Source organism: Biomphalaria glabrata, chromosome 8 (genome assembly GCF_947242115.1).
Source record: "Biomphalaria glabrata chromosome 8, xgBioGlab47.1, whole genome shotgun sequence".
In the NCBI taxonomy this organism is placed as follows: domain Eukaryota; kingdom Metazoa; phylum Mollusca; class Gastropoda; family Planorbidae; genus Biomphalaria; species Biomphalaria glabrata.
In genome coordinates this window covers 35475256-35489635 of record NC_074718.1, presented here as the reverse complement: position 1 = coordinate 35489635, position 14380 = coordinate 35475256, and the positions used below count along the sequence as shown (strand labels likewise).

The following is a 14380-nucleotide window of genomic DNA, read 5'->3' as shown; positions in this document are numbered from 1 at the left end:
GAAAAAATGAAAAATGAAAAAATCGCTTGCATAATTAATTTTATAAATTAAACGGTTTGCTTTTAGAAAACCAAAAGTAGCCGTTGCACCTAAACTTTTCAAGCCGGATTTAATGATGAAATAATATTTTTCATATCTCTTCTAGTTTTCGAGATCTGAGTGTGACAGACGGACAGACGGACAGACGGACATTTTGCACAAACCTAATAGCGGCTTTTTCCCCTTACGGGGGCCGCTAAAAATGAGAATATCTGACGCAAATTAAATGGACCAATTAAAATTTAACTTGGTTTCTTTCCACTGGCCATTTCGTTTTGTTATGAAACATTTTGTCACTAGTGGCTTTAAATTGACTTTTAAGGTATGCCGTTTTTCTTTGTTTTTTATAATAGATAATATTTTTTATAAAAATAAATAAGTAAAAAGCTAAGACTTTTGATTACAATATACGGTACATCTCGAAACTTTGAGGTTCAGTATTGCTTAAAGCCGGCCCCGTCTACAAATACACCAAATTGGTCCTACAATTGAGCATGCAGACTTGAGTGGACACAAAATGGGCTGGAAGACATTCATCATCATGAAAATGTCGGAACTGGTTGATTGAAAGAGGAGGAGGTGGGGACACACACAACAAAAACTGTCGATGAGGAACTTGACCAGTCAGACCTTTTAGTTTGCAATTGTCCGCCAGGAGGCGATGTCTTCTACTAATGACCGCATCACGTGGGCTCTAAGTCAATGATTGTTGTGCCACGTTACACGTAAAGTTTTGCAGGACGTCATTCTATCTTATTACTTAATGTATACCGAGGCTGCATTGGTTTACTGAACTGTCTCTGGGGAAATATTAGACTACATGTATTAGTTTCTTTCACTTTGGTATATTCATTTCATTGTATCTTCGTTCGCTAAGCAGCTCTCTCTTTCTCTCTCCCTCTCCCCCTCTCTCTCTGATTCAAGGATTTATTCAATACTTAGGTCAACAATTTTAATTTCAAAACCAACTCCTTATTTTTTCTTTACGAGTATAGACTTATGTATCTTACAAACACACACACCCACACACACTTCTTACTATTCTCATTTTTTTTACATCTCTATATATCGGACAATGGACCTCATTCGCCAATCGTAAACAATCAACATTTAGCCACGTTATTCTATATATCTTCTTCTATACAAATTATGTAATCCATAGTGGCTGTCACGTGATACGTAATTTTCATTGTTTTATCAATATTATGACGTGGCTAAATGTGTTTATTTACGATTGGTGAATGAGGTCCATTAGACAAGGCATTGAAACGTAGAACACAATCTTTTTTGTCAAGGGACCTTATACATTGTCCACACAAATGTCACGGGCCACTTTACCAAAAAGAGTTAAAAAGACTCCAATAGTATCAATTCTGAATAGAGAGTTAATATTTAGAAACTCCAAAAGGTCGACCTTTTCACTAATAATAAGGCCTGTCCTTGAGTCCGAAGATTAATGAGGAATGTAGTATTTCTTTTCACTAATAAGTTAACTCTAAAAGGTCGACCTTTCCGCTGTGTTAGTTTCAAAAACTTCAAACGGTCGACTTTTTCACTAGAGAGTTAATGCTAAAAGCACGAAAAGGTCGACCTTTCCACTAAGGAGTTAATTTTTTAAACTTGAAAAGATCGAGTAAGAAGTTAATTCTAACCAGATCAAGTGGAATGGTAGCAGAACCTTTTCTCTGATAAAGATTAAGAGGCTAAGATGGTTTGCCAGTTTGCATTAAGGTTAAAAAAAAGACTTTGTCGCAGGCGTTTTATTATAGCTCACAGTCAGCCAACTGGGGAAAACATTTGGCTTCCACCCTTCACTTCTGGCCTTGTAAGCGATCAAAGTCTGGTCATTATCTCTGCAATTGTCAGTTCAAATGATGGTCACTTGGAAGACAAACTTGAACATTTCTTATGTGTGTGTGTGTTTTGACTTCTTCCAGACACAAACCAATGACCCACAGATATATGGACACACGTTTGCCCAAACACGCACTGAAACATACGCACCAAAAGGAATTCAATTCCCATCTTTTTAATCCGATTCTTTGAGCCTCCTTGTCGTGACTTCATTAAACGAGACAGATTACTCTAGATTTAAGGGGAAATCCCAAACCTCAAACTCCCAGCATGGATTTGTGTTTACAGTTGTGGTACAAGGTGAGCTCTTCAGAAATATAATGAGAAGGAAAGACAAAGTGGTCCTTGGGGCCTAGCATACGACATCTTTGTGTATTACCTGGGTTAGCAGTTCACGAGGATGTCATGTGGCCTGGACAAGGATCAACCGTATTTTTTTTCATACGAAAAATAAACTCAGCGGGTGCAGAACTCTTCTTTCGTGTTTCAAAACCAGAGCCATGTATCACTCATGCGTGGTGGCTGAGTGGTGTAGTGCTTGGTTTCCGAACCGAGTGGTTTGGGGTTCGAATCTCGCTGACGACTGGGATCAGGCATTTTTTTGTTTGTTTAAGATATGTCTTTCGAGCAGTTCTTGATGGGTGTTTGGTTTGGTTATTTGGTTTTAGATGTTTCGGATGTTCCTTCAGCATTGAAAATGATTATATCCTAGCCCAAACCTTTTGCAGGACTGAGGGGATGACGGCGGCCAAAGTTCGAACCCGGGACCATCGAGCCGACAGTACAGAGCGCATACTAGAAAGCCATCCCACGTTAACAGTTGGCTGTTGTGTTTCCTTTTTAATACCCTCGTTAACAAAGGACTAGAAACAAGTAAACCTAACATCATCTGCACTATGAGAAAAGGTTAGCGATTGGTTGTGAATGATGCAATATAAGCGTCATTGTCGTCAGCGGTCTTAGGTACAACAGACAACTCCATATTGCCAGAGTGAAAAGACGTGTTTTTGTAGTGAGTTGGATTTTGTTCAAAATACCATTTCATTTATATTACTAAGGTCTACTACATTTATTTCATTTCATCTTAAGTTAAATTTGTCTTAAAAGTTATATTTAGTTTTGTTCACAAAAAAAGTTATTCAAGTTAGTTCAAGTTTTACAAGTTAAGGTAACTACGCCTACAGCGGTGTGGTTGTCTACCAGCAGTTTGGTGCTACAAGTCAACGACCGTCCACAACATTCAGTTGACAAGAGTCGATAGAACTCGGGAGAGTTCAGTACAACTCGGAACTATCAAGTACAGTGAAGTGCAGATATTGAACAGCCTTCTACACTATTAGTGTGCAAAGACAAATCGCTAGATTTTATAGTAAAAAAAAGTTATATCAAACGGAAAATTCGAGTTAAGTTTTTTGCACTGATTTTATGTGTGCCTACATGAAGATTAATCAGAAGTCGAGAAATACGTAACAATAAGATTACATGAAAGAAATGTCCTTGTACCTTATTTAAATGATCACTCTATACGCCCCTCAGAGATCCCTGCACATCATGGAATCAATTCTTCAAGTGATGCCATTTCTATCACTCTCGTGTTTGTATGTCTCTTATATTATATTGAGCCTACATTATATCTGTTCACAAAGCTATATAAATTAAATTATTATTATTATTATTATTATATTATTATGTTAGAAAAAAAACGAGTATTCATTCTCTCGCGCTGCTAGGGGTCGAGTTTCGATAAAGAGAAACAAAATTCATTGTAGTCCCTTTATCAGTTTCCACCGAGGAATTTTCTGGTGATGTGGCAGGTCTACTGCAGTACCGCACTCTGACAGGCAACGAGAATGTTCCTAGGAATGCCAAGGGCCTTGAAGATATCTGTGAGGTCAGTTGTTATTATCCCCTCGGTTGATATACGACAATGGTGTATATTGTTATTTTAGATAACTTCCATAAACGCTTAATCTCCAACCCTAAGTTCCTATATTTTCTTTGTTTTTCTATTTCAGTTTTTCTTAAATTATGAGACAGTGCTACGGCGATGTCAATAACGGGAGCGGTTCTTTTCTTTCTTTTCAACGAACAACAGATCAGGGCGATTGAAATCTACCGTTTTGTCGGTCAAAATAGGCCTATCCCAGTACAGCAGATGTTCAGTAGACTAGAGAACCTCTTGTGGCGAGTATTTATAATAAGGAAGAGTTTCCTTACCCATCAAATTGTATTAGACGATTGGTTTATCTTACCCAGATACACTGACAAGAGCAGTGAAACAAAGAGATGAGAAGTTATGAAAGCTTACTACTAACAGCCCATTCCAAAACATGCTTTAGGGATTGAAAAAGTACAAACAGAACTGTAAATGGAATTGTATTAGCATTGTTATCGCCGAACTAAATATAATTATTTGTTTTTTATTTTAGTAACAAATTAGCATAGGCAGAAACTCCTGATCGATATCAACACTCTAAACACGGGGGGTTGACGTGTATCATTTCTGGCAAACGGGACAGTTAATCAAATTGTGGTCAGACGTAAACATGTAGGACCTACTCACCTACTTTCTCAAAACAACAAAATGTACAATTTGTACCAATATCAAAAAGTTAGACTTGAATTGATCGACTGCTTAAACGGAAATGTACTGACCTACTTCCTTCCAGCCTCAAAAAAAAAAAATCATATAATTTGTTTCAGGGCAAAATGCAAACAAATGAATTCGACTTGAATTGATCGTTTGCTTAAACGGAAATAAAACTAACATCAGAACGAGGCTTATGGCGAGTCATTGGATGCTACGGCTTGAATTCCTTTTTTTTCTTCCGGTCATCAATTTAGTGAGTGCACCGCCGTGTGGAAATTATTTCCCTGTGGTTAGAATGGGGGAGGCAATTTATTTTACTCTCCAATATTATTCGTGTTTCCAATAGTTACGCAAATGCTGACGTTATTTCCCCTTACATTCTATAAATAAACAATTATTTAGCCATTAATGTTGTGCAAGAACAATATTTTTTTTCAAATTGCGCTGTAGATTTAAATTTTAAAGAAATTGGCTGTCATGAAATGTTATTTCAACAATTTCTACGACACGTTGTAAACAAATTATTTCAATGTGTTTTTTACACGTACTCTTTACAATAGATGGAGTCTAAAATTTATAGAATTTAAAAGGTGACTTCTGTATTTTTACATTTTCTCTATTCAGCTTGCAAATTTATGGGTAAAACCTAGAACCTGGATGAACACGGTTCTCGAAAACGGCTCTAACAATTTTACTAGAAATTCGACAGTTGGTGAACATCTTTGGAAAATGAATTACTACCTTAGTGGCCACACTGGGAAAACTCTAGTTTGACCGTTATAGTTTTTTAGAAATTTTATCTTGTAAAATTACATTTTGTCTTGAAATTCTTTATCTTGAACAGACACATCTGTCTGTCTGCCTGGGGGGTGGGGAATATTTGTTAAGTTATTTCTCCCACTTCCCATATTCCCAGATCAAGTTGAAACTTTGCAAAAATTATTCTATGTCGATGACAACACATGAATTTAAAAAAAAATTAACCGATTAGTTAATAAATAAATTTTGTTTTCTAAAGAGTATCTACTAAACTATGGGGATATAAGGCTTATGTAGAAAAATGTGTACCTAACAACAGACTACATAACCTTTCATTATTTTTTTTTTGTATAGTTCTTTGAATAGCTGAGTGGCAAACATGTCGGCATTCCACTGTGGAGGAGGCTCGAGTTTTACTTCAGACTCGAGACACTTTTTTTTTCTTTTGAAAAGACAGCATTGAAACCTTCTCCCACATAACAACCCCCCCCCCCCCAAACTTGTCCATAGGCATAAAGTTACTTAAAATCTTGGTTACTTTTATTTAAATTCACAGATCGCAACTTCATATGAAATGTGAGAACAGCTGTTGTCAAGTGAATTCTAAATTTGAGCTGAATACCAAATAAACAATAGTAAGATGATGCGTTGCATGATGGTCTTTGTATTAATAGATAGTATCCGTGTCTTGCACAGAAAGACATTATCTTATGATAGACAAAAGTTAGACCCAGTATCTTATGATATACAAAAGGAAGACCCTGTATCTTATGATAGACAAAAGGTAGACCCTCTACTTATGATAGACAAAAGGTTGACCCAGTATCTTATGATATATAAAAGGTAGACCCTGTATCTTATGATATACAAAAGGTAGACCCTGTATCTTATGATAGACAAAAGGTAGACCCTGTATCTTATGATAGACAAAAGGTAGACCCTGTATCTTATGATATACAAAAGGTAGACCCTGAGTCAACAATAGTACTAAGTATATGTGGAGAGTATTTGTGACATAATTTTTTTTTCTCTTAGGGGACATCATACCTTCTATCCGATCGATTTACCATTGAATCACAGAAAACCCTCACAAAGAGGCTCAACTTTTACATTGCGTCACTGTTGTGGAGTATGTGTGCAAGTTTCTGATTTAACATTGAGACAAAGATGAGCGGATGGTTTGGTTGTGTAGGCTGAATAGATTCTGATGAAATCACGAGATGGTCTGTCGTAGCTCGAGTTAAGAAATAGAGTTGTGAAAGTTGAAGAGAGAAGATCAAGCGAGAGACGTGTGACAGAAAGACGTGGAGTTTTAGTGAGTTCTGTCTTGCTAAGAGTATCATGTTTAGTTTCTTTTCTACATACATCTACAGTGAAGTTTCATAAAAGTTACATTCAGTTTCATTTTAAGTTTTTTCAAGATTATTTTAAGCTCAACATACACACATACATAAATACATACATATATATATATATATATATATATATATATATATATATATATATATATATATATATATATATATATATATATATATATATATATATATATATATATATATATATATATACCGTTTTAGTAGCTCATCACATGGCCCAGATTCAAAACCTTACCTCAAAGACTTTGTTGGTGAATAAAGCAATGAACCCACAGACGCACGGTTCCTATAGACTTGACAACATTTCTAATAACTCTAGCAGCCAATCCGCTTTGACATCCAACCCCATATCTGTGTCCGCGGGTCGTATTTTGGGCATCACTGTTATACGTGATTCATTCTGTCGGAGGACATGTCTCGCGAATGTCATGCGACGATCGGACACAACATTGAGCCCCAGTTTGGCATAGAATTTTTTTTCTTTGTGACCCGACCTCTATAGCTTAACTTCTAAAATCCGTCATAGCCATTTTTGTTGAGCCTCATTTTAGCTTACGCCCTTTTTATGTTATTAATGTACACTATTCTTTTGTTATCCCCTTTACATTTTTTTTTTACAAATAGGTAAGTAAACTGAATGGTATGTAAGAAATAAGTAATACCCCTTCTCTTTCCCAAACCAACTTGTTTCTCTGTCTCACACCATTGTGTACCCCCCCCCATACACACAAATACGTAACCATCACACTCACACACACACAAAGCTAGACCCACAAGCAGCACCTAAAATGGTTCTGTCCCCTATCTAACGCCCCGTGTAACAGATTCCTCACACTTGTCAGGGACACAGGGTGAATGCCAAAACCAAACGCCTGAGATTATTGAATTAAAACCACAAACTCTGGGAAACTTCTCATTTGAAACAGTGAGACGTATTACATAACGCAGAGAGGGGTCGTATTGATTTCCAGTTGGAATATGTGGTACTCTAGACGTCTCTAGATGCTATATGTTGACTCTCCATTTACCATTGTTGCTTTTTAATTATTTTTTTTTATATTAAACACAAAAGGGTCAGGGACAAATATTGCCCAGCACTTTAACTAAAAACTTTTTTTTTTTCTCAAACATATCTAGTTTAAAGTTGGCGGTTTACCGTTAGACAATATTTGTTTTAAATGTTGTTTGTTTTATGGATATCATGATGGGTGACTTTTTTATTCAAATTAGTTTTGAGTCTGCTGGATGTAAAGAAAAATAATTGTTCAATCACTTTCATAATTCGTCCCTTCACCTTATAAACCGTTGGGTAACCACAATATATGGCAACCGTCTCTCTCGATTCCTCTGTCTTTTGCCAGGATTAGAGTTTCTTCCATTCCTTGTTGTTGTTCTCACATGGCTTCCTTTGCCTGCCTCTCCTTCTGTTCCCTGGAGGAAAGCTTTTGCGTTTCTCTGATGGTAATCAGGCTGTCATCAGTGAGTCCAGTATCATCATGGAGTCCAGTATCATCATGGAGTCCAGTATCATCATGGAGTCCAGTATCATCATGGAGTCCAGTATCATCATGGAGTCCAGTATCATCATGGAGTCCAGTATCATCATGGAGTCCAGTATCATCATGGAGTCCAGTATCATCCTTTTTCGTATTTCTACTTGTAATTGATTAATATTAATTGTAAACTGCAATAAAAGTATATATTTTTTTTTGCACAATCTAAGTTTAATCCATAAAACGCAAATGGAAATGTATAGTATAATAAAGACGGTATAAAGTAAATAATTTCAAAATCTCTTGCACTATGTCACTGACACTCGCTAGTGAACACAATGTTTCAACACCAATGGAGAGTGTATATAAACAAAAAAAATAAGAAAAGATCCCTTGAAGAGCACGATCATTTTCTGTGTTTTCTAAGGTTGTCGTAACCTAATTGTTACAATGGATTTGGGCGATGACTATATCTTGATATATTTAGAAGTTAAATCGGATGACCCAATGTCCAATGTATGCCACGAGCTTTGTTTAAGTGTGGAGATAACAGAGTTCCGTGTTGAAAACTTATACGTCTTTCACCCTCAAGTAGAGATCACGAAAAGATTCAACTCACGAAAAGATTCAACTCACGAAAAGATTCAACTCACACTATTTATTAAGCAAATTCAAATTCGATATAAAAAATACAAAATATCACAAGTAGACTAAACATAAAGCTTGAAACTTATAAACTGAATGCACATATTTATTTTAAAAAACTTAACTCACTCTGTCTGTCTGTTTGTCTGGTAAAAAGTTTGAACATTTTTTTCTTCCATTTACCATATATGGATTTAGTCCCCTTATTTGACATAATTGTATTCACTTCCCATTCCCAAGTTGAAATTTCGCATAATTATTCATAGTCGATAACAATACACGAATCCATCAAAAAGTTAACAAATTAGTTAATCAATTAGTACTAATTATTTTATTTTGTTTTATATATCAGAAAGGTAGCTAAACCCTGCCATTTTCAGTTAAAAGGTAGTATTTAGAGGTTCTTTCCCTTTTGCTTGTCTTATTGCCTTTGGACCCTGAAATAATCTCATCCCCTCTATGTGTAGGTTTTCAAACATATATTAAAGAAGATCATGAATGTATTATTGCGGTAACAAATCATTTTCTTTAAATTAATTTACTCTTCCGTGTAGAAGATCGAAGAAGCCAGTGTCAAAATTTAAAATCCATGTTTACACTTCTCTTGGGACTTTCACACGCACGGCACGTCATTCACGTGACACTTATATTTAGTTCATGGTAAAGAGACGCTTAAGCACTTTTGCATCAACCGAGCACCTGGGCCAAGGTCAGATAATTCGATGCATGCTCACCTCCCATCTCTACATTAATAATTCAAACAAACTCCATAAGAAATGATCTTGATCAAACGAAGCGCTACAAGAAATGAACATATCCATTAAAGAACGTGTATCAAGTTTATGTAAAGCTTGTCGTTAGCCTCGTCATTGTTTTTTAATTCCCTGATCACTTGCAAGGGCCTGAAGTGCATTGATGTTGCTTGATGCACTCTATTTCACTCTAAAAGTTGACAACGTCTTGAAAACGTGTTTTTTTTTTTTTGTTTTTTTTTTGTTTCACATGTTTCGGATATTCAATCAGAGTTTAAGATAATTACTAGGAAGTCCAAACCTCCCGCAGGACGACGGGGGATGGGAGCGGGCTGGGTTTGAACCCGGGACCATCGATAAATCTGAACGACAGTCCAGCGCGCAAACCACACGACCAGGCAGCCAGCCAACTTTACAAAACTAACGAAAACAAAAATACACAAAGCAATATTAAGTGTAGTTGTATTAATTTGTTTGGATCAGTCAAATTTTCTAATAGATCTAGATCTAGTTCGACCGCCATAATTTTTCAAATAAATAAATAAATGTAAATTTGGCTAGAGACTAAATCTAGGTCTTCAACCTACATCAGTTTTGAAAGAACTATCGCATTCTTGTTCGGGAATATCCGAATGTAAGACTTTATTGATTCAAGAGTTTAAAAAATTAATGTACAGGAAAATTTTGCACATTATCTTCTAAGTTTATCTAAACACTTATCTTTGGACTATTAAAAGGTGTACTAGATCTCTACATTCGCTAAACCAAGACTTTTTGTTTTTCTCGAGGAGAAGGTTGAATAAAGGAGGTATTGTCTTTTTAAAAATATATTTTTACTGTTTTTCTTGTTTTTCTAAAAAAAAATATTCTCTCCCATCACCCCTTTGAAATATCGAAATGATCAAATATTTAAAATAAATACAAATGTGAAAAGTGGTGCAAACATTTTTACGGCTGGGGAGTGGGAGGTCATATTCAATTCCGACTCTAGTGAATATGGCTGCATTATCGCAAAAAAAAAATAATTAAAAAATAAATCGTCACTTCTTATGGGACGGCTTCATTTGTTGCTCGCAGAAGTATGGAAAGACAGGAAAGCGTGACGGACTGGATATGTCTCGCGTGCCGTAGTTTGTGGATCAGTGAACAAAAATATCAAGGAAAATAATTTCTGCATGACTGAGTTCTGGGTGTTCTATCAGACAAACTATGTAGAGATAAAGGAACAAACGAACATTTTGAAAAATGAATGGCTTTATGATGGAAAAAATGATAGACCTAAATATGTAGATCAAGATGTATGGTATGAATTTATGAATAATTTCAGTTATCAACACAAACACATAAAATAGACAAATAAATAAACTGCAGAATTCTAACAGCCGAGTGATGAACAGCCGAGTGGTGAACAGCCGAGTGATGAACAGCTAGGCTTTCGAACCCAGGGGTCTCGATTTTATGTCAATGTGTAGACTAGGATTTTAAACTTTGAGATTTTTAGGACGCCCCTGAGTCCGACCTACTCTAATGGGCATCTGACATTCGTTGTGGAAGTTAAGCCTCTTGGTCGTTGTGCTGACAACAAGACACTCATCTAAACCGTCAGCCAAAGTAACAGACACGCTTTACATCATCAGCCAGCAGGTCTGAAAGGGTTACATTTCTCCTGCCCTATTAACTTTCACCCAACACAATAAAAGAGTCATTTGATTGCTTAATACAAATACTAATGGATTACTACTAGTAAGACTAAAACTAGTTAACCCAACACACAGTAATGGTATGTTTCGGCCTTTTCCTGTCCTGAATAAAATAAAGTACATTTACGTGTAGGACCTTTATATCACAAACACATATATATATATATATATACCTAAATGTGTATGTAAACAACCAACCAAATCAAACCAATCGATATGCGTACACACCACAGTATAACTCACTAACACATTTCACGTTCCCAGTCAGTACGATCAACTGTTTTTAGACTCTGTTTAACAACTGTGTAGACAGATCTTGTAACAAATTTCAAAAAATTTATTTAAACAAAACAAACGACACACTCTGAACAGGCTTTCCTTACCTATGGGCACTTCGTCGTAGCTCCATGATAATTTCTGGACACTCCCAAACACAATAATCAAGACGATAAGCGAATCTGCTGGACACACCGGCTTCATATTCCGACCACTGGACAAGACTGGCTCGCACTTTCCTTACTCGATGGGGTTGACTCCAAACTGTGTCGGGCGCAGAGCACAGGGACCAGCACTCGCTCTGCCAGGAGGTCTCACCAGTTATCGATCGTCTCTTCCGCCAATGTTCACCCCCCCCACCCCCCCATTTTTTTAATAGCTTTATTTTGTCTTGAAGACCAGGAGGTGCACATTCCGTGTCTCCGACTCCCGTTTCTCTCAACACCACTTCAATCACTCTGGCATCCCCCGGCAATTTAAAATGAATATGTATCGCCCGTCGTGGGTCCATTCATTGAAAAGATGTAGCAGATGGTCTTTCTAAAATCTAGTTTGTTTTTTTGTTTTCTTTTGTCATTTCCTCGGTAACAAAGTCCAAATTAAAAGGTCTACAGCTAAATTAGCTAGGATAAGCCAGAACAAGATATTAACTAATTAACAAATTTATTTCGCGTATTTCTCAAAGTAACAGAAAATTAGCAACTTACCAGCAAATAAACCAAAGATGTTTCTGAAAATCCATATTTTTGTTTATTAAAGCTTTTCCCGCGAAACAAAGTGGGAATATAATAGTTCATAATGTTTATTTATTGAAGATGTTTCCCGATTAACTAGACAATGTCCACGATGCTAAACTGAGCTTCGCTGTTGCCAGCTATAAATAAGAAGCTTGCTACACTTTTAAACATATTTCAACGCGTGGCAGAGGATCTTCGTATCAAATCTTTTGTATTATCTCTAGTTTATTGCGATTTTGTTTTTCAAAATAAGTTTTAAGTCATAGAGTGAAAGTTTAATACCTCCACAGCGATATCCTTGTGAATACCGGTATGGACAGTATAGAAAGACTTCTTATGATCTGACAGTTATGCCGGGCAGGGGCACGTAATCCGTATTGGGGACGAACGTATACCAAAAGTAGTCTTTGGTGAGCTGAATGGTGGTCAACGTAACTTGCTTTAATTGACATTGACGAGAGCACCTGGTTGCAAGCGGCTTCAAAACGAGACAGCTGAAGGTCACTTACAAAGGCCGCGGGATACACATTGGAGACCAAAAGAAAAAGAAAATTCGCTGCCGAGGACAGACGGTGAAAAGAAAATCTAAATCGACCACCGGCGGATAATGATTATGTCTGCGCTGCTTGTGGCAAAATATATAGGTCGCAGTTGGGGCTGCCTAGCCACGAGAAATACTGCGTTCCTCATTAATCTTCTTAGAAGACAAGCCTTATGATTATTATTATTGAAAATTATTCTGTGTTCCACACGGAAGAGATAAAAACAACAATAATGATTCTGTATGGTAAAAAGTGCACACAAATTGTCATAGACCTTTTAAAAAACAAAGCTTATTATCACTTCATTTACTTTGACCATCAGATACATCAAAAGGCTATCTATTTATAGTTATGAATCCATGTATTAAAATCTCTAATACAGTCGTATGACTAGGACGCGAACGAAAAAAAAATTCAAACAAAGCAAGTAGATAAAGCAAATAATGCTTTTTAATCTTGGTTGGAGTAATATTAGAATTAATCCTCTGTTTGGGACCCCCATCATCTCTAGAAAACAAAACGAAACTAGCACAGACATAAAATAGAGCCGTGAGATTTATTATAACATACAAATATTCACATTAGACTTGAGTAACATCATTAGTAGAATCACTAACTTTAGTGACACTTCAGGACAGGGAGACATGAAAGTAAAGTAGCAATAATACATAAAACACTGAACCATAATTTACTAATCTTATCTTATCTTATATAATACAGACGTTACTTCAAAAAAGAATACAAAACACAACCTTATTAAAATACCCAGAAAGGGACAAAGATAAAGTTAAATTTCTTATTCAATATGCTAGTACAAATTCGTACAAGTTACCTTTGTTCCATAAGGTCATAATGGCATGGAATTTGTTTTCCCAAATCAGCCAGGAAAACCAATGACTTGGCAAAGTTAAGGTCTAATGTTTAACATGGTCGACTAGATGAAAACATTGATACGCACGAGTAGGATGTAATTATCTTCTTTTTTTTTTAATTAACGTCTGTAGTTTATAACATGTAATTAAGTAAGCTAAGTTTTTGTTATTATGCATGAGTAATTGTTATTACCATTAGCGTAGAAAGTTTGAATTCAATAATAAACTGGTAGACCACCATTCCGTAGGTTGAATGTGACAAAATGAAGTCTTCTACTAGATCTATATGTCGGGCCAGTTACTAAAAAGCATTCTAAGAACTAGCTTTCACAAGTAAAGAGTTCATTAATATAAACTAATGTCCTTTCAGACCTTGCGATCTATAGGATCTGTTTCTGTGGCCCACGGTTGTGGCCAGCACAACGACCAACCGCCTTTACTTTTCCCCAACTAATGTCAGGTATCCATTAGAGCTGGATGGACTCAGAGGCGCCCTAAAGAGCCCGTATCAAAAGTCCCAGTGTTCACCAGGATTCGAATCCGAGACTAGGCCTACTAAGTTCGAAAGTCAAGCGCTTTACCACTCAGCCACCGAGCTAGAAAGAGATCATTGCAATCAATTTAATCACGATTTCGTGTATTTGCTTTCAGAAATGTTAGCTTAGTTCTTCCTATGGGGTGTAAACCATCTTGTTACTTTAATTTCTTGTCATTTTTTTTGTTCCGAAAGCTGTGTTCATGA

At 36.3% G+C, this 14380-nt stretch overlaps 1 protein-coding gene across 2 annotated transcripts in view; it reads right to left on the bottom strand.

Moving 5' to 3' along the window:
• LOC106056784 (glutamate receptor-like) overlaps window positions 1-11731 on the bottom strand; it is a 112437-nt gene extending 100706 nt beyond the window's left edge. For both annotated transcript variants that reach the window (XM_056039406.1, XM_013213633.2), the window contains exon 1: window positions 11595-11731. In XM_056039406.1, coding sequence (XP_055895381.1) covers window positions 11595-11691 — 97 coding nt within the window. In that variant the 5' untranslated portion in view covers window positions 11692-11731. The remainder of the gene's footprint in view (window positions 1-11594) is intronic.
• Between the last annotated feature and the right edge of the window lie 2649 nt (window positions 11732-14380).